This window comes from Equus asinus, chromosome 13, assembly GCF_041296235.1.
Source record: "Equus asinus isolate D_3611 breed Donkey chromosome 13, EquAss-T2T_v2, whole genome shotgun sequence".
Classification (NCBI taxonomy): domain Eukaryota; kingdom Metazoa; phylum Chordata; class Mammalia; order Perissodactyla; family Equidae; genus Equus; species Equus asinus.
This window is the reverse complement of record NC_091802.1, coordinates 39,364,350-39,392,282: the sequence shown is the minus strand read 5'-3', so window position 1 is coordinate 39,392,282 and position 27,933 is coordinate 39,364,350. Positions and strand designations below refer to the sequence as shown.

Genomic DNA, 27,933 nt, shown 5'->3' with positions numbered 1-27,933 from the left:
GGAGGAGTTGGGGTACACGAAGCTCAACTCTTGATGGCCTGGCACTATCATTATTTGTGTAACTGTTTTCTACTTTAAAAAATCACATCTTACGGTTTTTCCCAACTCTTTTTTTATTTTCTAGTTCCTAGTCTAGTGTTCCGAAGCACTTGTTCAAACTCTGAGACCTACTCTTTTTTTTTGGTAGTTTCTAAGTCTACGGTGATTCTGAGACAAAGGACCCCTAAGATAAAGTGGAGGAAAAATGCCCTTTATACATAATTAGATCTGCTCAGAGGGTACAAATTAAGAAGTAAATGCAATGGAGCAAAAGTGGTATAGTAACAGGAAATATTTAATTTTCCAATCTCCACTTTCCATTTTTATAAACTGAAAGAAAAAAATTTAATATATTACAAAATATCTGTACATAGACAAGGTACACCCGATGGGGGGCAAAAACAAGAGAGAGAGAAAGGAATACAGTGTCAGGAACCTAAATCAGGGAGAATGAGGTGGCAACTGACACTTTTCTGATGCAGCACTCTCTCTCAAAACCTGCTGGTAACCATTTTAGTACTGTAACTATATATGCATATTATATATATACACACACACACACAAGTGGTTGGGTAATGTCTGTGGCATAAGCTAACCGAAGTCCTACTTACAAATTTGTGCTAACTGCCCTGCGTTTAAACATACAGATCTGATGTTGTTTTCAAATCCTTATCATTCCTATGTATAGTGAAGAAAAAACTAAGGAAACTGGGGAAACTGGGTCAAGCAAATTTGTTTTCAAAACCACAAAAATGATCATGGTCAAACCAGTTTTGCCTCTCATTCATGAACAGAATCAGATTTCTCATCTGTTCAAAATAACGTATTTAATGCACGTAATACCTCCCATTGTACAATAATTAAAACAAAAACAAACCCACTTTTGAATATAATTTGCTTTGTAATTTTCTAATAGTCAAGTTGAAATTCTGCCAAACCTTCACTTCCATCACATTTATAGATAACACAGCTGAAAAATTAACAAATACCTTTTCTTCCTCCATACAGATTCCAGGATATTTAAGTGAGTTTCTTTTTTCCTCTGCTTTTAGAAATAGTCAAAATTACCAGGCTTTTTTTTTTTTTCTTCATTTTAAAGGTTAGACTCCCAAAATGGGGTTGAGGGGTGAGATGGGATCATACATACACACACACACGTGCACACACTCACCCCCTTCCCTAGTAGTAGGGATGGGGAAATGGAGACTTAAGTATATTATTTAGAATATTTGGCATAATTAAAAATAAGAAGTTGGAAGAGGGAGGGAAAAACATTATTGATGACTGCTGATAACCAAAATACAATTAAAATATATAGAGAATTTTATTTATTTTGATGGGAAACCAATTTTTTTCACTGGATACTTTCGAAAGTATCCCAGGCTTAAGTTCTTTAATCAAAAACAGAGAGTGGGGCCCAATGCCTTAAATTCAAATATTCTAAAATACAAAAGCCCATGTCTGAGGACTAAGAAGTCAACAGACAAAAGGTTCAGATGAATTTTAATGCAATTTACCAATAGTCGGTGAGCCTAGTAAATTTAACTGGACACACTGTTATAAAAAGCCATCAATGCCAAAACGGCTAGAAGGTTCTCTTTCTGATCAATGTTTGGCCCTGAGGGCAAGGTCAGACCAAAACCCAGAGAATAATAAAGAAATACACACACTGGATATCTACCTATTTCAGTAACAAGGGAAAATAGTCTTCATGTAAGTATCTGAAGAGGATTCTTCTTTCAGTTCCTTAACATTCTTTTTTTTTTTATTAGTGCACCTTTCTCTTACAAGTAGTTTTTATTTTTTAATATAAGAACTTGGCATTGAAACACGAAACTTTACTTGAGTTCTGAAAACTATTCTCCAAGATGCTGAAGCATGTTTGCCCTCTTTGTAAAAGGAAGCTAACCTACATTTCACAAAGGTCTAAGTCTGTGCAGATAATTTATATGAACGTGTATGTTTTTAAAACACATTATATGCTGGTACTCACATAGAAATGGAAGCCAGAATGAGAAGCCTTCCAAGTTATCCCACCCTGAAAGCCTTTCTCTTTTCCACTTCCTGTTTATAATACGGCAAAATTCTTGCCACGAAGTCATAATTTAACCCCTTTTACCAAAATCAAAACCAAAACCAAATCTCTCTCGAGGAAAAATCCCTAAAAGAACTGGCAGGATATACATGCTAAGATGTGTATATGTCAATACTGTTCTTTCTCATGGTCTGCTCTTTTAAAATTATTTTTTAAAAAAGGTCTCAAGTATTGATATAGCTTCAGAAAAATATCCACCCTAAACTAGGTTACATTTTCATGTATTTTCAGGATGTCTTTTTTTCTCTTTGACAATATTACAATGCACTGTTTCAAAGTTTTTTTTGACATAAAAATATATGTGTAAACAGTATGCTAACTGCTCTTATTAGCCCTCTAGGTATGGAGGCATCATCTCTAACCCCAGCTCAGCAGCAATGTTCTAGGCTGTCTGCATTTATAAATCTTCACCATCAGAACATGGTTTTAAAAAAACAAAAAACATTTTAGAATTGAAGAGTTACAGAGAACAATATAGGAGTTTGAATTTCCTTTCCTTTATTTAAAAAAAAGTAAAGAATTATCCCAGGTTCTTGGGCATCTCAACGATTAATTTTTTCCAAACAAATGCCTCAAAAAGAGAAAGAGAGAGAGAGAGAAAGAGAAACTCTATAAAGATGGGGTAAAAATGGGAAGAGATGGGGTAAAGTCTACCTACTTGCCCAAGAATGCCACTTTCTACAACCTGCTTCATGTGCAGGGAGAGGGGGCATGTCTTTTGTCAAAGTGGAGCAAACTTTAAGGATGAGTAATTTATTTGGAAAAAAGGTATGTTCAAGATGCTCAATGGGGAAAAAAAAAGAGTTCACTTGAGAGCAAAAATGTGAGATGGTGGAGAGGAAGGAAACATTTATTTAAATCAGCCAGTCACTCTGTTTCCCTTATAACAAAAACCTAAGAGCAGCTCAAATTTTTTGAACACTATTCTCTTTAAAGAAGAACAAAGCAACTAAATTCAAAAGAAAGAAACCATAAAAAACCCCCAAAACTTTAAAAACCTAGAGAGCCTCTCCTGAGCCATCTCAAAATTGAAATCATTCTCTTTTTCCTTCTGCTCAAGAAGTGCAGGCAATGAACGAACTAATAAAACATTTACTTTTCAATTTAATGACCCTCTCCACATTCTCTACTTATATCTACTAGGTAGAGTTGAAGTAAATGTTCTGGCTATAGCCCATCAAGGGGGAACTGGTGCCAAAATCATTATTTTTAAGTCGCCTGCTAGTAGCAAGTGAGCAAGGAATATAATGGACAGCTTTGCAGTAGCCAAATGCAGATGATTACCTTGCTCTGGCAAATGATTTCATTAAAGGTTCAGAGACCTGGATGGAAGAATGGATAGGGAAAGAATCTTTCAGGACACTGAAGTCTCTGGGCTAGTAAGGAACTCCTCTCCCTCTTCCCCCTCTTGGTGGGACTCTTGTAGGCCCCCGATAGAGTTTTCCGTAAGAAGAAGACTGAGCTGGGGCCCCCCAGTTAAGGCCTGCTCCTGAGCTGCTGGCCCCAGTAGGTCCTGGCCCCAGCTCCCCATAGTTTTGCAATTTGGTCTCTGCATGTACCACAGAGTTGCTGCTTCCCTCAGCCTTCAGGAACGGTTGCCCGACCACTGAGGGTAATGCTAAGGGGACCCTGGCAAAACGGAGGTCCTGGTCCCCTGGGAACTGCACTGACCCTGTGCCCTGGTAACTGCTGGACTCCCCAAGGTGGCTCACAGAGCCTGAGAAGGTCCTGTTCTTCACCAGGGTCTGGGCCAAGGATTCTGTCAAGGCTGGACCAGAGTTGCGTTCGTCAGTGTCAGTGGCACTGAACCCTGTTTCAGGCCCATCAGTGTTTCCATAAGTCCTGTTGGGATGGGGTCGGGTGGAGTATTCCATTGATCTCAAGGCCTGGTGCTCATGTGGCAGGTGGCCAGAAGGCTCTGCTTCAGGCTGGGTTAAAAGTTGCAGCAAGGCGGCTGTCACGGCTGGGTTCAACTCCTGGGGGGCGCTGGAAAGATCGCCTTCAACCAGAGGGGGTGGAGGTGGCGGCGGTGGAGGTCCGGGGGGCTCAGGGGGCCTCTTCTCTGGTGGAAGAATGTGAGGAGGACACGCTGTGGAAGGGTTACTTCTTTTAAACACCATCTTATAAATCACATGTGATTATAAACACAAACACACACACACACACACTGCCCAACAAAAACAAATATCAATACAAGTAACCAAATATATATAAAGAATAAAATCGTGGGATCAGAAATGGCAATTTATAAATAAAACCAAGTGATTGAAAGTAAAACAGTTGCATTCTGGATCTAACAGCTGGTGTAACAAGATCGTATGTTTCAAATGATTGTCCTGATTTTTGTCTGAGATTTCCTCCATTTCCTTCCTTAAGGAACTGTTCTAATATGTAGGCTGTTGGCAGCCTCCCCGCCCCTTTATGCTGTTGGATCAAAACATTAATGAAAATAAAGTATAAAGAAGGAAGATGAGAGTGAACAATACACACATGCTGTGGTCACATTTCTAGGACATAATCTTGCTGTACAATAGGAGACCTTGCATGGACTTAGCTAACACATTTTACAGAACATTTAACACCTGAAATGGAACTTAAATAATATACAGGAGAGAGGAAATAAAGTAAAAACCTTTCATTACTGTCATGTATAAATATACACTTGCTTTTCCACACTTCAGTCCCCTCTCCCCATAATCACATTCTGAATAAAGGGACATTAACCACCATACTCTCATTCAGCCTCCTATGTTACAGTAATTATAAAGACTAAAGTAACCTTCTTCTATCATAATTTTCTATGTTGTTTTCCAACCTCCTGCATTTTTCCACGCTATGAAAAAAAATGACTATAGCAATGTCATGCAGAATGGGCTGATGATAAACATCTGTTTATCCTGGAGCCAGTGACAAGAACTGAGTATTCAGAAATGTATTAAATACTATACTCTATCTTTCCAAAGATCTTTGTCTTTTTTGAACCACTCCCCAGACATTTTTTCCCCCCACTGCTGGCTAAATTTGCCTAAGCATGGTAATCATTGTCTGATAATGAAATCCTGTCAAGGCAGGAGAGCAGAGATGTAAAATGGTGTAAGTTTGAGGACACACAAAATCAAGTACAGTCAGAATAGTGCCTTTAGAGTTGCGAGTCACTCTGCTGAAGAAAAGGTTTAATGTTTTGAGATATCTTCCAAAGGAACAATTTTTCTGTTCCCTGTGGAAGCATAGTTTTAAATGTCCATATAGCCAGTAGTTTATTGTCTGAGCTAGTGATAAAAAGTTATTACTCAGACAAGCTGAAAATAGTTTTTAGTTATAATTTGATATTTTGATAGCATATTTACCACAATTATATTTTGTAAAGACAATCAGTAAAGTAAGTATGCATTCTCTTGGCGTGCAGATGAAAACACTACAAAATTGTAAAATTGTGCAGTGGAAGGATGAGGTCAGGTGCTATATGTAACACACAAGTAGGGTGACCAACAGTCCCAATTTGCCCAGGACTGAGGGGGTACCCAAGTTGCCGACTTTCAGTTTTAAAACCAGGACAGCACTGGGATGAGCTGGTCATCCTACATAAAGTACCACCCAGGTTACTTAACAGATTGGCTGGTTGACTAGGTGGTAGGGAAAAGTAAATTTAAGGACAAAAAACTAGCTATGGAAAACTCACAACTTGAAAAGTAGACATCTTGAAAAAGGAGAGCTAACTGGACTATAAATCTCTATAGATTTCAGAGCTTTTTGCTGTCAACACTACATATCTCACTACCTAAGAACATCACAGTACCAGTTATTTTTTAAAAGTTTTGGACTATACATGAAATGGAACACCAGAGTTTGTTTTAATACTGAGGGCCAACAACTTTAAAAATGCCTAACTATAAAAGTGGGCAAAGCTAAACTTATATTCTTCCAGCTATACCACTTTTCATTTTTAAACTTTGCCTTTTAGCTAAATAGCCTAGTTGTGTTTCAAGAGAACTAATTCTTGAGCTCAAATTCTTTCACATGTATAAGAGGATGAAAACTATTTCAAAGTAGCAAAAGCACATGGATTATAAAGAACTATTAAAAAAAGGTTAATAAAACTTCTGAAGGGAATTAAAAATAAAGATCACATTGAAAAAAAATCATACTGTTAAAAGATTTAAAGTGTTAACAATATTGCCAATCCTTAACAGTCTGTAATAACAGACGAGGGACTAATGAAATGTACAAATAACTTAATTCAATCATAACCCCTTCCCAACAAATACAGAGTAGCTGAACAGTAGCCAAAGTGATAGATTTTCACCTTCTTATTCAGTCTGCCCTCTGGTGGAAATGCTAATGAACAGTAAAATAGCCAAATAAAAGGCAGCAGGGGAGAAACAAGAACAGGAGAGACATAGGAGAGACACCAACTGGATAATCCAGGGGTGACTGTAATAATTAGGAGCAGCATTTTTACTCTGAAAAGTAAATCCAACAATTTATGACCACAGGCCAGGTCTTAATTTTAGTTCAATTTCATTTTGACCAATAGCTTGTCGGCTCAATTATTGGGTGAATTTCTTTCAATCACTATGCTATTTAATTTGAACCATGTCTTTTAGGTGTTTAATTATAGACTTTTTTTTTTAAGATTGGCACCTGAGCTAACAACTGTTGCCAATCTTCTTTTCTATTTTTTTCCTGCTTTTTTCTCCCCCAATCCCCCCAGTACATAGCTGTATATATTTTTTTAGTTGTGGGTCCTTCTAGTTGTGGCATTTGGGACACTGCCTCAACGTGGCCTGACGAGCAGTGCCATGTCTACGCCCAGGATCCGAACCGGCGAAACCCTAGGCCACTGAAGTGGAGTGTGTGAACTTAATCACTGGGCCACAGGGCCGGCCCCGAAGAATTTTTTGGGGGGGTGTGGCATATGAGATATGAGACTAAGAGGCCTGCTTTAATTCTAGACCAGCTTTCTCTGTTATTCCATGTTCCAGAGTCTCTTAAAAACAATTGAATCAGTATCACAGAGTAGCAAAGTGAATTAGGAACACGTTAAAAAGAAACACACTAAGAAAGTACATGAGTTCTAGCTCTGCCTCTGCCAATAATATGTTTCCAGCAGTGGGACCATAGGCAGGCAGGCTTATTTAAACTCCCTGGATCCTAGATTGTAGTTTTCCTACCTGTAAAATGGATAATTTTGTTATCTTCCAGTTTTAAAAGGCTTTACATATGAAAAATAACTTACATATTTGACCCTATACCAGTGGAAATAAGGCATATACTTTATGGAACATCCCATATGAAATGTGAATGCAGGACCCTAAAGTTGAACGTTAGTGTACCTCGTCAGCCCTTGTGCCTCTTCTCATTCCCCAATTCACAGGGTCTTCATGGATAGCGAAAATTTCCACGTAGTTGATAATACTTTCAGATAAGTAATGATCTTACAAAGACTGTGAATCAGAATTGATTAGAAAATTTAAACTTCTTTTCCCTCTAATAAATTGCATACTGTGATAATGTGAGATCAAGGGTATAACATATTTTCTTTTTTCTTTATATTATATAATGCTCATTTACTAATCTGGGGTCCGCTCAATTATTTCTTTCAGGAATACAGATTTAAAGAAATCATTTTCATATGCTATTATATTTTGGAAAGGACATGTATGGTATTAATTATCCACTTAGAAATATTCCCAAATTATTCTTCAGGAAATTAACAATATTTTATTAGGCTTTTCTTGACTGTATCTTTCAGGCAAGACTCTGGTATCCAGCATCCACTACACTAAAGTACAACTGATTATTTGTACAATCTGTTTGTTTGGAAGGCAGACTTTCAAATGCTAGTACTAGTTGGCCACCATACACACAGTGGTTCAAGATGTATCACTAGTTATGAATGCGGTTTCCTTGGGTTAGAACACAGGGGTTTACTTACCTACGTCCTAGGAAAAGGAAAAACAATCAGTATATAAAAGGTGCTTCGAGAAGCTTTGAGACTTAAAAGAAACTGGGCAAGAAATACATCACTTGGTGCTATGGTCTTCTGTAGACTAGGTTACAGAAAAACTGAAAACGAGGCCACTGATGTGAAAAAGAAAATGTTAAAGAGATTTTTAAGAGGATCAACAGCACCTGAGCTTAATGAGATTCATGACCGGTCTGTTTACCTGCTGCCTCCTCCTGTGGCATTGTGGGAGTTCTTCGGGGCCCCTGTGACCCACTGTTCTTGTCACTGTTGTTTTCCTCCAGGTTGCCTGATGGCTCCTGGGTTTTCATCAGCTGACTCAAGAGAACTGCCAACATATTCTGCATGTCAGCTGGTGTGCTTGAAGTTTCAGGGGTCGTCTGTTCTGCTGAAGGCTGGACCACCGGGGCAGGGGGTGCCTCCTTCAAAGATTCCTCTGGGGCCACAGGCTCTGAGTTCTGCTGCTGAGAAGTGGCTTCTGTTAGGGCACTGATGGATTGGTTCAAGGCCTCCAGCTGCTGCTGCATCTCTGGGTTGGAGTGGATATTAAGCAGCTGTGCCATTTGAGGGATGCTCAGATCAGTTTGGCTCTGCAGCAGGTTCAATAACACTGCCAATTCACTTTGATTCAACTGCTGTGTGATGTCACCAAGGCCTGTGGAGACAGTGGAGCCAATATAAGAGGATGAGGCAAGGACCTCTGCCTTCTTCAACTGGCAATAGCAACTTATAATATCCAATGAAAGAAGTTTCATTTTGCATGTCTCATTTTTCATGCCTCAAATTGTCATGACACATTCTGCTATTTTTTAGATTTTTGCTTAAAAATACAGAGACTAAGTAAAACATCTCTGTATTGTGAGTAAAAGTGATTTCGTTTTACCTATATTCTTCAAGGTCAGTGATTTTCAACCCTTACTATACATCAAAATTACTAGGAGAGATTTTAAAATTCAGATGCCTCAGGTCTTATCCCTAGAGATCTGGCAATTGTTTGGAGGTGTTTATTTTTAAAGCTTCTTAGATGATTTTAATGTGCAGCCAGCATTGAGAACCAAAGAGAGCCAAGGAAAAGATATTTGTAGTTCAGAAAAATTGGTAGTACCATAGGAGAACTACTTTCTTATAACAGTTCATTATTACACAGTTTTGGATATATTTAGATGAAAAAACAGTCTACGGAACTAATTACATTTACCAATTGTGATTTAACATGATTAGATTCTAAGAAGGTCTTATCAAATCTAACATAAACAGGGCTCCAAATTATGTGTTAGAGAGCCATGGGTGAAATAACCCTAAATTAAATTTGGCTTACCTAATTCACTGATGTATGCCATACATCTAATTGAGATACAGTGTTCCTTATTTCAGGAAAGTAAAATAATCTATTGTAGACTTTCTAGACCTCATGTACAAAACTTGGTTTATCTCCTTCTCCCCATAATGAAGACACCAACTTCTTTATTAATGCTTCAGTGGCCAAAAACTAAAAGACATACACACAAATCCTTGCACTTGACCTTCAAAACCTGCAAAAATGTGCTTAATAAAAGCACAAAGGCTCCATCCCAGCACTGACCTATTGCATCCCCAGCCCCAGGCTCCACCTTGCCAGGAGCAGGCTGAGGTGGTGCTGGGCTGCTGTTCTTCACAGGCTCAGCACTTGTCCCTGAGGTTGTCTCTTTTCGAGAGGCTTTGGATGGAGGTGGCTCTTCCACTACAACACCACTTTGTCGCTGCCGTCGCCGTTTCTTACTCCATAATTCATGGCAATCCTGCCAGTGCGGGAGGCTGCAAAAAGATAAAGCAAAGGAGAAATGCGTGTGGGAATGTGGTGGTGAGTGACTGGAGGAACAAGAGATTAAAATGGGAAGGCAAAGAACAGTGGGAAATGGAAAGGATAAGGAAAACATAAAAATAACCAGCAAAGTTAGTAAATAGATAGTAGCAGTATAAAAGGAATCATGGCATATGGTAGTCTGAGGAAATAAAAGTCCAAAAGCCCAAAAGAGGTCTACAGCGAGAAATGAGGATCTTGCTAATACCAGAGACACACCTGCCACATAAATGTCATATTCCAGCCAAACAGTTAAGTCTTATAACCATTCTTGCTTGGCATAACAAGAATAAAGAACTTTATTGGTCAAATTCACTTGGGAATAAATAGGACAGAGATGACTGGCTTGTCAATATCTACAAAAAGTCCAGGCAATGTGGTGATTTACATCCTGGAATCACATAAGCATATCATGATTAAATCACCTCTGTGTGAAATCCAGTTACGTGTTATTTGGTCTGTGAGAACCAAAACATTGGTTCTTTTATCTTTCTGCCCACTGAATGCCATGACTGGATATCTTCACTGGTGAGTTTATTAGATATTTTAACATATTCAATATATTTCCAGACTTCCCCACACTTAATAATACAAACAGTCCTAGTAGGTCAAATCTTACCACAATAAAGATTATGATAGCCAAAATCTTTCTATAACAACAGTTCCCAAATTTCAGAAAGAGCTTATGTATTTCAAGCCACATTCACTGTATCAAAACTCTAGTGCAGTACATGAATTTGGACATTTCTTTGGAACAACCAGATTTGTAATTACTACCTACTCATGTACTAACATCCTATCCATTTCTTTAAGATACAGTCTTTCTGCAAGAAACACCCAAAAACTCTGACATGAAAGCTATAATGCTCTCAGTGATAAATTCAAAGATAAAAGACTTTTCATCTGCCAGAATGAGAGATGTGAGTGTAGAACATCTGGGGATCCTCTAGAATATAGGAAATTCATAAGATTCTCCTGAAAAAGAGATGCATTCAAAGACCATATTTTCTACATCAAAATTCAGGACATGAGGCTGGCCCTGTGGCCGAGTGGTTAAGTTCGTGTGCTCTGCTGTGGCAGCCCAGGGTTCCATCAGTTTGGATCCTGGGCGTGGGCATGGCACCGCTTGTCAGGCCACGCTGAGGCGGCGTCCCACATGCCACAACTAGAAGGACCCACAACTAAAAATATACAACTATGTACCAAGGGGGCTTTGGGGAGAAAAAGGAAAAATAAAATCTTTAAAAAAAAAATTCAGGGCATATGACATTACAGTGACACAAACTATTAAAATCAGGATCCTCCTCACAAATGTGGGATACACACGGTGACCACAGACACACGGGATTCAAGCAGATGGAACAGTTAAGAGCAAAAACTAGAAGGAATACTTTCAAAGAGGTTGTATAGGGCAATAGGCTGGGGATCCAGGGACAAAAGATGATAGCTTGAGTCAAATTAGAACAAATATCATACTAATCTATTCCTTGTTTAAAAATAAAACATAAAGCAACAAAACAAACCTCTTATCAACCATAATATTCAAGAATATCTCTCCATTTAGGACTTGGCCACTTGCAGTTCCTTTAAAAAACCTATTATTTTGACTTTCTCATCTCCTCAGGCCCACAAGGAGGTTTAGGGTCACTATATGGCCACCAGCACTTACTCTGGAGGATCCATTTTGCTGAGCTCGACATCTTTAAGGAAGTCACTCTGTAGGGTCTGTTCAGCTGTGCAACGTTTGCTAGGATCTAGTGTCAGCATGTGGTCCAGTAAATCAAGTGCTGCTGAAGGAATGCTGTGGAAATAGAGAGAGAAAGAACAAGTTCACAATGACCCCACAGTTCTTAAATCTGTAACCTTGTGTCAAAGGTCTCTGAATTTCCAGTTCCACATAAAACTGTGGAAAGGGAGTTGGAAGCTGGCTAAACAAGCAAGCAGATTGGCTTCCATAAAGGATTTAATAAATATTATAATAAAGGTAGAAAACATGAAGCCAGCAGTTTTCTTTTTGTCTTGGGAAGATCAAAAGGACTGTAAGAAAATTTATATATTGTTCAAAATAAAATGGTTTTCCATCATCTAAAGCCTTCAAAAGAGAATATTATGAAAGGGCTATAATAAAATTCATATATTGCTCAAAAATAAAATGTTTTCCTGCGAGGTGCTGCCATAATAAATTGGGACAACACTAACTCCCTAGCCCAGGAAAAAGTCAAGTCCAAACACCAGCCAAACACAGAAACTAGATGTACATTTTTGCCAAACTCACAAAGAGAATTCTTCTCGCAGACGCCTTCTATATTGCTTCTTCGGTTTCATGGTATTGAAGTAGGGCAGCTTGATAACATCAGGCCACACAGCTGGACAAGGGCTACCACAGAGTCGACTGAAAACAAAGCAAAAACCAAGAACGAGGAAGTGAGTGAGTCAGTATTATGAATTCTGGAGGTTCCAGAAGCAGAAATTGTTACCTCCTGGGGTCTAGGGAATCTTGGCTTATTAAATTAGTGGGCATGCAGAAAGGTAAAACTTGACCTCACTGCTTTAAGGACAGAACAGAACAGAAAGAACTGGTTACAAGATAGTTAACAGAAAACACTGGCACAGAAGTCCAAAATGTTCCACATGTTTGGTTTCATAAAACATGTTTTTAATCTTCCACAAAGGTTTTCATTACCAATTTTGTTCTGTTCAGTTAGTATTAATTTCAAAGTGCTGAGCTGGTCCTTTAATGTCCCTACAGGGAAAACTGGCAGAAGAGAGCCTAAGACTGGAAATTTTGATGGAAAATTGCATTTACTGCATAACAAATAATGACTTATATACCACCTTTAAAAAAGTTTACATTAGCCTGTTATAGTCTTCCCTTTAATCTTATTTAAAAAAACCCAACCAAACAAACCCAAATTCCATCCCAACCACAGGCCTTCCTGAAATTCTCTATTATAGGATCTAGTTCATTATTATCTGTTTACATGCTGTATCACTTACTAAACTCTGAGCTCTTTGAAGGCAGGGACCTATCTTATTTATCTCTGAATCCTGAAGTGTAAAGACAAAGGAATTTGTCACAGAATAGGCTCAATAAATGTTTGCTGAATAAATCTGATTTTAATATAACGTAACAATGGAACTATCCTGAAAAGGCATTCTTTTATATGAAGGACTAATAAAAAACATGCTAAGTAAGACCTAAAAAGTAGGAGGAATACAACTTCTTTACATAAACAGCCCATAACAAAATACATGGTAAACCTGATTGAGTGAAGAGAAACTTACTTGGACATAAGGAGCATAAAATCATTTAGAAGACTGACTGAAAAGTGTTAGAAATTAGATGATGAGATTACCTATCACACCTGGGCACTCAAAGCACATGCACAGCTGTACCTGATCAATTCTAGCTGAGCCAGTTCCAGATTGGCTTGAAAAATAGGCTTCTTTGTGAACAGTTCCCCAAGGATGCATCTAGAAAGAGTACAATTGAGAGGTCAAGGGAGAAATCCCTGGAGCCTATTTAAAGTGTGTCTCAATAAACTTTTATAGTATATTTGGCTGGATCCAATATACCATGTTGTAAATTAGCCCAAAACTGCCGTGTCTGAGTTTCATAAAAGAAAACGTTTCTTGCGGCGAAAATAAACAGTACTGTATAAAGGATTCAAATTTGCCAGTAGATCAACTTTTGTCACCTATAAAGGACAGTCTATAAGCAGAGAAAGGGAGTCAACAATCTTTTTTCCACCAATTCCATTGTAAATTAAGATTAAAGACCAAAAAAACCCCAAAAACCCCACACTTCAATTTTATGAGGATGCTTAGCAGTTCCTATAAAGAGAACATTAGCTTTTTTCATTCATTTGCTCTGTAGAATGTGCACTATACTATAGCCCTCTTGGCACTGTACATGCAAAGAAAAGTTTATTGCCATTAGCCAGGATCAGTTTCAATAAGATTTTCAAATACATTATGCCTAAACACTTTTACCATTTTCAAAAGGCCTTTCAAAACTATATTGACATATTTACATAGTCTCCAAGTATCTCTCCACAGATTACTTATTAATTACAAAAGGAAAATTAGTAACTATTTAGTGGAGAAAAAAGACAACACCTTAACCAAGCAACCAAAATTAACATCAATGACAAGCAAATAGGGTTCATGTAAGTACAAATGTTAATACCTTGGAAAGAACACTTATGGAGTATTCCAGCCAAAACTGGTCTGTATTTTTCAAAAATGTAACTGTCATGAAAGACTAAGAAAGGCCAAGGAACTGTTCCAGATTAAAGGACGACAACTAAATATAATACATAATACTGGACTGGATCATTTATCAGGTGAGTTATTGTTTCCAGGACATTACTAGGGTACTAACAAAATTAGAATATGGATTGTAGGCTAAAGTACTCAATTAAATAAAGACAGTGTATCAACATTAAATTTCCTGAATTTGAACATGGTATTGTGATTATATAAGAGAACATCTGTGTTCTTAGGAAATGTACATTAAATATTAGAGGGAAAGAAGCATGATATATACAACTACTTTCAAATAATTCTGGAAAAAATATGTGATAAAAATATAAACACACATTTTCTCTTTGTATATATTCTATGTTGTATGATAAACATACATGCATATACATATATGAAGTTATATGAATATAAAATATATGTGACTACAAAGGAGCACATGGAAACTTTTGGAGGTGATCATTATCTTAGTTGTGGTGATGGTTTCACTGGTGTATATAATATGTCAAAACTTCTTAAATTGTACACTTTAAATATATGCAGTTTATTGTATACCTCAATTTAAAGGTTAAAAAAATTTAGTGCATCTGGATAAAGGTTATACTAAATCTCTTTGTACTATTCTAGTAACTTCTCTGTACATTTGAGATTATTTCAAAAGAAATTTAAAACAAAGGAAAAAATTTACATGAATGCTCTATACTTTTTCATACGTCTGAAATATTTCATTTTTTAAAAAGTGGGAAAAGAAAAAAATGGACAAAGAAATCTCTTCTCTGGACTGTGCTTTGAAATAAGATTTATTTACAAATACTCACAAAATCAATGTTGATATAGTTTTACTTTGAAATTTTGTAGCTTGACTAAATTTGAGAAAGCAAAACAAACATAGCTTTTAAAGTTATTAGCACCTTTTTATTAGCATTTGTTAACCTGAAATGACAAACTCTTACTTCTATTATTCTCTTAAACCTTATCCAGAGATAGAAAAGTAAAAAGCAAAATTTAATTCTGTTTCCAACATTAACTGCCAATCAAATTCCAAATACAGTGTTGTCACAACTGGTAAAATAAGAGGCAGGAAAAAATCAACCAACCAACCACCCCAGCTGGGTTTTCAGAGTCTAGGTATAATTTGTTGTACTAGTCTTTTTAGTTTCTCCCCTGATTTTCAAACTGAACGAGCAGTTTTAACCATCAATTCTCTATAAAGAACATAACACAAAAATATCTTCAGAGGGACTACCATGGATCACCAAAGCAGCAAGTTCACATCAAGTCAAGCAAAATCTCAATTCAATGAGTCACTAGGCTTTAGAGAAAGTCTAATTTTCTATCATTTTAATTTCCAATTGTGTTTTTGTGGTTTTTTTAATTTCAATTTCCAGTCCTTTGGTGGGAAAGACATCATTATGTAATCAACACTTTGCTATTGCACTGAGGTGGCAGGTTGCACAGACTGAAATAATAGTACCAACAGAGCTATGAACTTTCCCTGTGTGTCTTAATGGGGCGTTAACTTTAGAGCCCGGTTGTGACAATTTAAATGCTAATACTGTTAAAGCAAATAGTCCAGAACACAAACATACCCAGCTTGAGTCAGTAAAATTTAACTAAAGCTTCATTTGAGTAGCGTAGGCCACCACAGAAATTACGCTCTCTTTCTCCATCACCCTTTTGAATTTTGAAATAAACCCCCTGCAGTACTTTTAAAGACTGACATTAATAGAGGAGGCAAAGAATGGAAAAAAGGGACATGTTCCACTGGGAAGTATATATGTCAGAACCCTAAAGTATGGAGATCAAGGACAGCGTGTGTATACATAAAGCATAAGAAACAATTAGCTAACACAGCCCATTTAAAATGTCTATGTCCCTTAATACACAAACTGTGGTCTCTAAATACCATTTTCCACTAAAAAAACTAAGACTCCTGAGAGAAATGGCCAATTCCAGGTCTAGGGCAGGAAATGAACAGGATGAGCCTGGAACCAGAAAATAAGGAAGACTATCAAAGACCACTATGGTTGTGTCAAAAGGACTCGAGAATTAATCCGAATAAACTCCCACTGGCCAAAGACTGAAAAGTTTGAACAGGAATAGGAATGATAACCATAATGGATTAAAACAGAATATGTTTAAATCCATGAGTTGATAATGAAACTAAAAAATAAACCCCAAAGACCCTCTCTTTGGTCATCTTTGGAGGATGCTAGGAAACCACCTCATTATCTAGAAAACTGGTAAATAAAATGAAAGAATTAAACCTTTATCCCTACCTTTTTTATATCATTTGGACCTAGGGTTAACCAATAGATAAGTTATCTTTATTCCAGGAAGGAATGATATAAGAGTAGAGTTTGAGAGGGAGAATGATATAAGGAACGATATGTGATGTGGAGAATATTCCCATCACAAAACCACCACAAATGAATTAAAGGATGTGAATCATTAACAGCTGATAACATTTTAAAGAGACAATTGAGTATTATGAAAAGTGGTGCGTATATGTATAAATTTGCCCTGACAGGGATGACTATTTTCTTAGACATTGTTTAGGATTGCCTGTATAAGGTGATAATAAAAATCAGACTAATTTTTTTTTTTTTTTTAAGAAAGCCTTTATTCAGGATTCGAATACTTTTTTTTTTTTTAAAGATTTTATTTTTTCCTTTTTCTCCCCAAAGCCCCCCAGTACATAGTTGTGTATTCTTCGTTGTGGGTTCCTCTAGTTGTGGCATGTGGGATGCTGCCTCAGCGTGGTCTGACGAGCAGTGCCATGTCCGCGCCCAGGATTCGAACCGACGAAACACTGGGCCGCCTGCAGCGGAGCGCGCGAACTTAACCACTCGGCCACGGGGCCAGCCCCAAAAATCAGACTAATTTATAAGGGTCTGTTTGTTTTTAAATTCTCAACAGATAATGTACCCAGTTACTGCCTGTACTCTGGGCAGAGGCTCCCATTTCCTCCTACCCCAAACCTGGATATACCATTGACAATATAATCTGTCAGAAGTACTCAAAACCACTTGTAAAGTAGTTTCAGGGTAGTGGGTGGTTAGGAATCAAACTTGAATTCACCCAAAATTTACAGGAAGTAAAAAGGATAGAGAAGCATGCTAAAAAAAACACCAGGAGGACACAATCAGCAAAATCCAGACTGTGGGAAACTCTACTGGACAAATGACCCAGTTTCTTCTAAGGAAATTTTAAGGAAGGGAAGAAAAACCCAAGAGAGATGAAGGGAGAATCTACAACTAAAACACTTGAGATAGTCAGTTGCAATCTATGGACCTTATTTGAATGTATTTGGATCCCAATTTAAACTAACTTAAAAGGGAATTATTAAAAAAAAAAAAGCGTTGCCTCTGATATCAAGAAATATTCACCAGATTTCTCTGAAATCTTGCTAAAACTTTACTTTCATCCTTTCCAACTTAAGGAAAAGCTGCAAAATGCCAATGCAGAGAGAAAATAAGATACCAGTTCAATAACATGTGAGTTACAAACAAAAGAAAAAGTGCAGAAGAGAGCCTTACCCACAGCTCCAAACATCTATGGCTGGTGTATAACGCTCCTCTCCCAGCAGAAGTTCTGGAGGTCGGTACCAAAGAGTAATGACTTTGTTTGTATAAGGGCGACTGAAATGCAAAACCAACCATGACATAAATTTACAATGGCTTCTGATGAAATATCTGTACAATTAAATGCAAATAGAAATAGATGCCAACTGAAGATAGGATTGTCAAAACAGCTCCACAGCAACCTAACAGTTCAAAAGTAAACTGGACAGAAGTAGGAGATGTAGAAATAACTTCCATTCCAATTTGGGTTGACTTATTTGAGTCTAAGGCTGATTCAAGAATTTAGATAGAATTTATTGTCTAAAATCTAGGTGATAACACATTTAGAAAATTAGGGAACTCTCACAGTTATTGCAACTTGCAGAATACTAGGATATCCAAGAATAAAAAGGATTCTTTCTTATTGCCCACATGTAATTTTGATGAATGCCTCACCTCTCTTCAGAGTTATAGAGCCGAGCAAGTCCAAAATCTGCCAGCTTGATTTGCCCACTGTAAAACAAAAACAATTATTTTCATAAGTAACAGCAGCAGCCACTAAATTACACTTGTAAAGTGAAGTGCTAATTTAGGAGGTAAAGGAGTTACAAAAATGAATTTTAACCTCTCCTCTCTTAGTTCTACTTTTAAGGGTCACTCTCCCAGATTAAACCTCTTTTGTCTACTCCAGTTTACAAACACTTGGGGGTTTTTTTGGACTACTACTGTATTTTTGGATTTGATTCCTTAACTAAAATTTTTTTTTATTTCTTGACAAACAACAATGGCTGGAACCTGACAGATTAAATATTTATTGTTGGGGAAAAAGGGATTAGGCTGCTTTAGACTACGAGAGACAGCCAAATCCAATTCATAATCCTTTGACTGATTCTGGTTTGAACAAACTAGCTATACAAAAGATATTTCTGACATAACGGAAAAAATATAAGGACTGAGTGTTAGAATAGGTAATTCTGTCAGAGTATTTAGGGTCAAATGTAACAACGTCTGTAATTTACTTTAAAACAACGAAAGCAGAAAAATAAAAAGGGAGCAAATACAGTAAAAGGTTAATTGTATGTATATTAATTCTTAATTAGTGCCTCAATTTTTTATTGTAACTTGACATTTTTCATGATAAAAAGCAAACCACAACAACACTGTGGCTATAACAGATTTTTTCAATCAGGGAACACGGCTTTGATCTGAGCAAACAATTTTTATGATGAATGAGGCCCCCTTCTACCACCATACTGCCATCACTTCCTATATCTTAGAGGGGTTCTCAAACTTTAATATGAAATAAGAATAACCTGAAAAGCTTGTTAAAAATTTGCTGGGCCCCAATCCCAGAGATGCTGATTCACTAGGTCATGGCCCATGAATTCAGAATTCTAACAAGCCCACAGGTGATGCCAATGGTTCTGGTCTGAGAACCACACTTTGAGAACCACTCCCTTAAAGGGATCACACTCACATTTCACTCTAAGTATTCTGTCTTTGACAGTGATGTCAAATAATATTTTAATAAACCACAACACAAAAGGTTGGGAAACTATTTAAAAACCATTTATTAACTATCTGGAATAATCACATTTATCTAAATTCTTGTTTAGCCTATATATTCACATTTACAGCTAGTGTTATCTCTTGGGGAATGAAAAGCCAACTCACTCTTTGTTAAGGGACTGGGGATATCTCAGGTGCCCGATATGTCAGATCAGGCAGAAAAGTGAATAGAAGAAAAAAGGGGCTAAGCTAGGATGTGCTGTTCAAAGTATGAGCAATGGAACAGAATATTAAAACAAGGTAACTACTAGCAACAAAATTTTACATTAAATCAACGCTTATCATTCCTAGTAAAGGCTTTGGGTACCTTACCCACTTGCCCCAAACATCATTACATTTTTAAGTTCAATTTATAAGCAAATTCTGAGAAAAGCAAAAAGGAAAGGAATATCTGACTTGAACCCTACACTGGGACAAAAAGGGTTCCTCAAATTTATTGTCATTATTACTCTGAGAGCCTGAGATGATCCAAGACTCAAGGCACATGGTATGACTGAAAGTTAAGATGGCAATAGATAGTTACAGAAAATTAGGCTAGAACTAAACATCACTAGTACCTAGTATATTTCCTAATCCATCCCCTCCCTCACTCTCAGTAAGTGACCTTGTCTTCACTGAAAACAGAGGTCACCAAGTGGGAGCTACTTAACATCCTATCTTTCACCTACAAACTTATTTACATCTATAACCTTTCTTTCTTCTTTTCCTTTGATTACAGGAAAAAACACGTCAATCTCTTTCTTCAAGAATAATCAATACCTATATCTGTGGCCACTACCACCTGTGGCCTTGATCCCGTCTCCTCTAGAACTTTGCTCCTTTAAATTATTTTGGTTCTTTCCTGAATCTTCAACTTCTCCCTCTCTATTGATTTTCTTTTTCCTTAGCATTTAAATATGCTCAAACCTCTGCATCCTTAAATAAAAAATTAATAAAAATAAAAAATTAAAGATACACCTACTAATACCTTCCCATTAATTGTGCTAACCACCCACTTACCCCACATCGTCATCACTAACCTTTTACTTTTCAGATTCTCTTCTTAAGTTTTATAATGTCTGCGTCACCTGACATCTGTGACCACTCACTTCTTAAGCTTGCCTATTTTGCATTCATGGTATTTCCTTATTTTCTTCCTATCTCTCTGACTATTCCCTCAGATTCCATCTTCTGACATTTTTTCTACACTTGATAACTCCCGAATCTATACTGCTAACATGGAACTTTCATGTGATCATATGCCTATTAGATATCCTGGATATGTAACAGACATAACCAAAAGGGACTTACTCTTCACCCCACACATCCAGCTCTTCCTTCTGTATTCCCTATACTGACCAGTGTGACACCCATCTAGCTAGTTTCTCAAGTCAGAAATCTGTGAGTTATCTTAAAATACTTCCATTCATTCCCCATCATTCACTAATTCACCAAAGTCTACTGATCTACTAAGTCCATCCTGTCCTTTACTACCAGTGCCTTGGTTAGGTCAAGTACTGACCATTTCTTATGGTGTTCTTAATAGGTCTCCCTGCCTCCAGTCTATAACCCATATAGTGACCACTTAGTGACTTTTCTAAAACAGGAAACTAATTGTGTCTCTCCTCTATCTAAAATAATTTGGTCTCATTTACACTGGAATAATTAAGATATAATGAACATCACAGAGCCCAGCCCTGCTCTCCTCCCGCTCTCATCAACTGCCTTTTCTTCCTTGTCCAGCTAAAGACTGCTTACCATTCTCTCCAGGCCATCTGACCCAGAAGCCTCTGTGAAGACAGAGCTAAATGAGGAGGAGCAGAGGATAGAAGGATCAGACTAGACCATGAGACTCTTACGTCCTGCTTAACAACCTGAAGAGGAACTTCAGTTTAGTCTAGAACCTCATCAGCTTCCTGAATACGGCAAGTCAGGGACAGGGAGTACCCTGACCCAGCAGAAAGAACACCAAACAGTTATTCCCTAGCCTGAGACATCCCCCTATAGAGGAGCAAAAGGAAGAGAAAAAAGCATATGAAGACTATAATCCAGAAAGCTACAAGCTGATATCCATCATCATTAAGGTTTTGAAGTATTACTACTATGAATGTACATTAACCAAGCCCAGCTTTAATGATAATTGAGGGTCATAGAGATAGTGACAGAAAGGAATAATCTTTTAACATCATGCTTTGTCTCACAGAGGTACTTAGGCATATATATATATGTGTGTGTGTATGTATGTGTGTATGTATATCTATATATAATTTAAAATAATGCATTGATTGCACAATTTAAAAACAAAAAATTAACCAACCAGCATACTTCAGTGCCTGACACCTACAGAGAAAGTTTAAGCTCCTTAGTGAGATATACAATATCCTTAAATTAGCTCCTTGCAGTTGTCCAGCTTCATCTCATGCCATTACGTGCTTGACTTTTCTTGCCCTACCAATACTGACCTGTTTACAGTTTTCCAGACATAATATGTTATTTTCACATTTATGTGCTTTTGTCCATGCAATTTCTTCTGCCTAGAAGCTTAACCCTCTATTGTCAGTCTTTCTGATAAATTCCTATTTATTCCTCATGATTGCATCTTCCCAGGAGCTCCAAAATTCAAGGAAAAAAAAAGGGCTTAACAAATGTTCAATGAATTGAGTAATATATTTGTTTAGCTCTCCTACTAAACTCTGAGCTCTCCAGTGACCAACCATTTCATGTGGGACTTTCAGTGCTAAAACCAGGATAGTCTTGGATGACCCTGGATGTTGGGGTTGCAAAGACAGGAAGTATGTAACAATCATTCCATATTCCTATCTAGATAATGTTTGCTAAATAGAATTGAAGAGAAATGTTTAAAACAATGGGTGAATCAGACAAAGATGGCTGTAAACAGCCCAAACACCTAAAGAACCAAACACTGCCCTGATTTCAATGGTACTAGATTTGCTATTTATTCCTCAATAGGTAGGGCTATTACCAAAGACTAGTGCGCATAATACATCTCATATCACCAATGCAGTTTAGGCAAATAGCCAAAGAGGAAGAAAGCAGATGATAAAAACTTCTGAAGAATTAACACTGTTCATTATCAAATTCCTATCTGTCTACACTATTAAAACATGGGAGTAAGGTACTGTGCAGAAAAGTCAATCATCTAGTACACCTGTGTTTACTCTGAAATTTGATAACTGAGAAAGTCTCAGGAGCAGCTAAAAGAGCAGGCACATTTCTCCCCACTAAACAAGGGAGAGTTTCACTAAGAACTCAATATGTGTTTGAATTTGCCTAGGACCACAAGAATATTAATCATTCACTATGACAAAAAGCTTTCTGAATATTCTTGTAGAATGTGAGTGATGCCCTAAAATGTTTGTAATTAAAAAAACCTTTACAATCATCCTACCTCTGTTAATTCCTTACCAACACTGAGTCTGGAGACTCTGCTAATCAGAGTATCCCTATCACAAGTGGTTCCCAAGGTACAAACATTAGATGTATGTAAACGCAAAAAACTGCAATACTGGGTCCACCTATAACCCCAATTAACTAGCTGAAAGTAAGTGGGTCAGAAGAGAGGGAGAAAATGCTTAACCTCATTTGATTACTATGTTACCTGTTATTCAGCAAAATGTTAGAACACTTAATATCCCGATGCAGGAAATTCTTTTTGTGACAATAATCCAATCCTTCCATTAGCTGTTTCATGAATGACTTGATATGGTCCTCAGAAAAGTGCACCAAACCAGATTCTAGCAGTCCCATTAAATCGTGGTCCATATACTCAAATACAAGGTAAAAGGCACCTACATAAAATGAAAGAAAAAGTTAAAAATAAGAGAAAAGGGATGCTGGAATGCCTCAAATTTTAACATAACTTTGGAGTTGACCATAAGGCTCTCGAACAACTGCTTAATTTTCTAGATGAAGAAACTAAAACTCAAGAGTAGTTGAATAACTTGCCTTTTCTAATAATAAATAACAAAACTACTATTTAAACTAATCTTCTGACTCTTAGTCCAGTGCTCTTTGGACTACTTATATCTTGAGGGGGACAACTGCCCCCCATCAGCTTATATTACTAATCTTTTAAGATCTAAGTCAGTTGGCAAATTACAGACCTTGGGCCAAATCCAGTATGCTGTCTGTTGCTGTAAATAAAAAGTTTTATTTGTAACACACAACCATGCCCATTTGTTACATATTGTCTATGACTACTTTTGTAGAAGTCTTTACTTTAGTTAATAGGATTCACATAATATGCCAGGGGCAGCATGGTATATTTAGTATAAATTATCAGTGAAATTCATAGTATTTAAGAATTGAAAGAAAGGTAAATGATTTAATCTAACTCCCTAAACTCAGAAGTAGATAAAAAGAAAAGCATGCTAAGAGAACTGTAAAAGGTTTGAAATCCACACTATCTTTCTACTTTTGGCAGGGAGCATGATAGAGGTCAATATTATAACATAAGAAATACTAGACCTAGTTAGACAATGATCTGTCCAGTCTAAAATTCTAACAGCCTAAAGGCAAGGATTCTTAATCTACGGGGTAAGGTTCAAGGACTCTTTGAACTCTCTGAAATAGTATGCAACATTTTAAACATATTTTTTCGAAGAGAGGATCCATAAAATGTTGAAAGAGATCCATAACCCCAAAAGGTAAGGCACTGCATTAAAGGAATACCTTAGATTTCACTAAGACCTCAGGACAAAGGACACAAAAGGACAACTCAAAAAAGAGAAAATAAGTAAAACTGCTAAGTACATTAAAAAACTCATAAGTAATATTAGGAATGGAATCCAAAATAATGACACCATACTTCACCTATCAAGATGACAATATTTTTAAAAGATATATTCAATGTTAGGGAGGATAAAGTGGGATGGGCACTCACTGGTGGGAGATAAATTACTACTGTCTTTCTTAAAAGCAATCTAACATTAAACATGAAAATCCCTTTGACCAAATAATTCTACTTCTAAGAAACTATACTAATAAATAAATCAAAATGCAAAGGTTTATGTACAAAGATGCTCAATGCAGTGCTATTACAATATTTTTTTAAACTGGCAACTAATTGCTCAACAGGGACTGGTGAAGTAAATTTGGATTCATCTATCTTTATGCACAGTCATTAAAACATGTTAATATGGGAAATTGCTTATGATAAGTTATAAAACATAAATATACTTTGATCTCAGTTATGTTAAAATAAATATAATATATATAATATAAAGTACTAGAAAGAAATATGCCAAAATGCTAACACTACAGTGGTTTTCTTTTTTTGGTGATGAAAAGTCACCCTGAGCTAACATCTATTGTCAATTTTCCTCTTTTTTTTTTTTGCTTGAGAAAGATTAGCCCTGAGCTAACATCTGTGCCGATCTTCCTCCATTTTGTATGTGGGTCACTGCCTCAACATGGCTGACGAGTGGTGTACGTCTGTGCCCAGGATCCAAACCTGTGAACCTGGGCTGCCGAAGCAGAACATGACAAACCTAACCATTATACCATGGGGCCAGCCCCATATGGTGGTTTTCTATGAATGGTGGTATATTGGGACAGAGTGAGAGAGAAGCAATTGCCATTTTATTTTCCTTACTCTTCTATATTTTCAATTTTTCCTCAATAGGCACAGATCATATCCATCCATTCATTTATTATTATTTTATGACTTTTTAAAAAAGAATTTAAACAGTACATGGTAAATTGTTTAAATAGTACAGAATGGCATGGATGAAAAATAAACCCCTTTCCAGAAGCAACAAATTAACATTTTCTTGTGCATCCTTACAGAAACTAGCTTTACACTATATTATTTTTATAATTAGAAAAAGGACATACCCAGAAATAAACCTAGTATTCTTAATCCTATTTAGATCTATCATAAACTTACCTAAATACTGTTGAATAAATACAATTTCCTTTTATTTGCTTTCAAACTACTTCTACTAAACTGAAGAGGTACTACTTCCCTAGTGCTAATATCTTTGAGGCTCCGTAATTAAGTCCAGCTTAACTCCATCCATTACCTTCTTAATTTTATGTACTTCAATCATATTCTCTCTTAACACTCCAGACTATATTTACAGATGCCATCTCGTCACAGTGACTGATCACTAAACCTTCAGTTTTTTTTTTTTTTTTAAAGATTGGCACCTGAGCTAACAAATGTTGCCAATCTTTTTTCCCCCCTGCTTTTTCGCCCCCAATCTTCCCAGTACATAGCTGTATATTTCTAGTTGTGGGTCCTCCTAGTTGTGGCATGTGGGACGCCGCCTCAACGTGGCCCAACGAGCGGTGCCATGTCCATGCCCAGGATCCGAACTGGTGAAACCCTGGGCCACCAAAGGAGGAGAGCACGAGCTTAACCACTTGGCCACGGGGCCGGCCCCTAAACCATCAGATTTGCTTTATAAAAGTAGGTTGGATGTCATATATAGACTACTTCAAACATAAGTATGGAAACAACAAACAATTTTATCCCCCAAACAGACAAAAGTTACAAATCCAGGAAAACAAACCACTATGTAACCTGAAGATTGTTTTAGAAATAGCTGCTTTGAATTCTAAACTCTATCAGTGCAAACCTATGTAAAAATACAGATGTATATAAACAATAACCAGAGGGGATGATGTAAAAATGGGAGTAACTGATAAAACTGAGTTTTAATTTCCATTATTGTCATTATAATTTGCTTAAAAAAAAAGTTTAAAACGTTGGTTGGAAGAGGATCTCATATTGTTTACATGCTGGCCTTATTAAGTGTTACTGTAGACTCTAATTTTAATGATTAACAATAATTTCTAAAAGTATAAGAGTACACTGATAAAGAATAGATATTTTGTAAAATAAGCACTGTTCAGCAGAAAGCAATCTGCTAACATCTTAATTCTGGTATGGATTCAAGAAAGAAGTTGGACTTTAGTACAACCTGTTAAAAAATAGAAGCAGGCAAACAAGCTAAGAAAGGAAAATAAGATGTACTAAACCACCCTAGAAATTGGTTGTACCTTTGTCCTTCTTGAAATCCAGTGCATCTTGTTTATCTGTGACAATTTCCTTCATGTTAACAACACTTCGGTGGATTAGCTGACGAAGGATTTTGATTTCACGAATGGCTGTGATTGGGAAGCCCTCTTTCTCATTGTCTAGCCTCACCTTCTTCAGGGCCACCAGCTCTCCTGTCACAACAAATTCAAACTGTTACGTTATCAATTAACATTTTTTTGGTCACTATCATGAGCCAGCCAATACATGTTCTCACTCTGAAAGACAGACGTAATCTTTTCTTTAATGCTATATGTGAGATACTTTGTATCTTTAAAAAGAACAACCCTATATTCCCTTTCTTAGCTTTGATTTTTTCTGAAGACTTGAAATTGCTTTTTTTTAAAGATTGGCAGCTGAGCTAACACCTTTTGCCAATCTTCTTTTTTTTCTTCTCCTTCTTCTCCCCAACCCCCCCCGCAGTAAATAGCTGTATATTCTAGCCGTAGGTCCTTCTGATTGTGCTATGCGGGACGCCACCTGAGCACGGCTTGATGAGCGGTGCCACGTCCATGTCCAGGAACCGAACTGGCAGAACCTTAGGCCATTGAAGTGGAGTGCGTGAACTTAACCACTCAACCATGGGGCTGGCTCTAAGACTTGAAATTTTTAATTCAGTTTTCAGTTGGGCCTAAAAACTTTGGATTATTAAAATATACCAATAATTCAACTACTTCACTTTATCTTAAAGGATTAATCTCTCACCAAACAAGGAGCAACCTAGATATTTTATTTTTACTCTCTCTTAAATTCCCAGCAAGCTTATTATAAAACATTTACAATGGACAACAACAACAAAGGAAGGTTTTTATTAAAACAATTATTATTATTTTCGTCCTCCCCAAAGCCCTAGTACATAGTTGTATATTCTAGTTGTAGGTCCTTCTAGTTCTTCTACATGAGCCAGAGCCACAGAGCATGGCTACTGACAGATGAGTGGTGTAGTTCCGCACCTGGGAACTGAACCTGGGCCACTGAATCAGAGCGCATCAAACTTTAACTGCCAGGCCATTAGAGCTGGCTCAAAAAGAAAGGTTTCTACACAGTAATACTATTACTCTTTTGGAAAATTTCAGTCTATTTAGGAACTTTTGGAAACAAAATTAGCACTCAAAATTTACTTTTATTTTTGAACCCACTTAAGACATTAGAATTGCTACATTTTTAACCTTCTGACATCTAGAATTTTGTGGCAGTATTTACCTGTATCTTTGTCCTTGGCTTTATATACTTGGCCATAGGTTCCCTCTCCAATAATCCCAATAATGTCAAACTTGTCCACGCAGCGTTTCCCCCAGTCGCTTTCTGTTTGTCTTCTTTCTCCATAACGAGGACAACAAATTCTAAAAAGGCAAAAACAAATAAAGTTAATGTAAAAAATTAAGTCTATTCAAAGAAGAAAACAGAATTCTTTTACAATGATTTCTGTGGCTCCTGACTCTTTCAGGAATTTTTTAATTGAAAAGGTAGGAATCAAATCATATGAAATAAATAGTTCAAACAGTCTCTTACAGTGGCTAAGACACAGATTTTTTGCTTCAGGAAGACATAAGATCA

The 27,933-nt window shown here is 36.9% G+C and overlaps 1 protein-coding gene across 23 annotated transcripts in view; it reads right to left on the bottom strand.

Moving 5' to 3' along the window:
• Positions 1-27,933, bottom strand: part of CDK12 (cyclin dependent kinase 12) — a 72,361-nt gene that overhangs the window by 30,445 nt on the left and 13,983 nt on the right. For 9 of the 23 annotated variants that reach the window (XM_070483176.1, XM_070483175.1, XM_070483172.1 and 6 more), the window contains exons 4-13: positions 27,580-27,719; positions 26,340-26,510; positions 22,933-23,122; positions 18,222-18,278; positions 17,742-17,843; positions 13,336-13,413; positions 12,215-12,331; positions 11,609-11,740; positions 9,682-9,893; positions 8,302-8,754 (exon numbers count right to left, since the gene is read on the bottom strand). In XM_070483176.1, the coding sequence (XP_070339277.1) occupies positions 8,302-8,754; positions 9,682-9,893; positions 11,609-11,740; positions 12,215-12,331; positions 13,336-13,413; positions 17,742-17,843; positions 18,222-18,278; positions 22,933-23,122; positions 26,340-26,510; positions 27,580-27,719 (1,652 nt within the window). Of the gene's footprint in view, positions 1-851; positions 4,224-8,301; positions 8,755-9,681; positions 9,894-11,608; positions 11,741-12,214; positions 12,332-13,335; positions 13,414-17,741; positions 17,844-18,221; positions 18,279-22,932; positions 23,123-26,339; positions 26,511-27,579; positions 27,720-27,933 lie in introns of those variants that run through there. The other 14 variants (XM_070483163.1, XM_070483164.1, XM_070483161.1 and 11 more) reach the window with 4 other exon arrangements.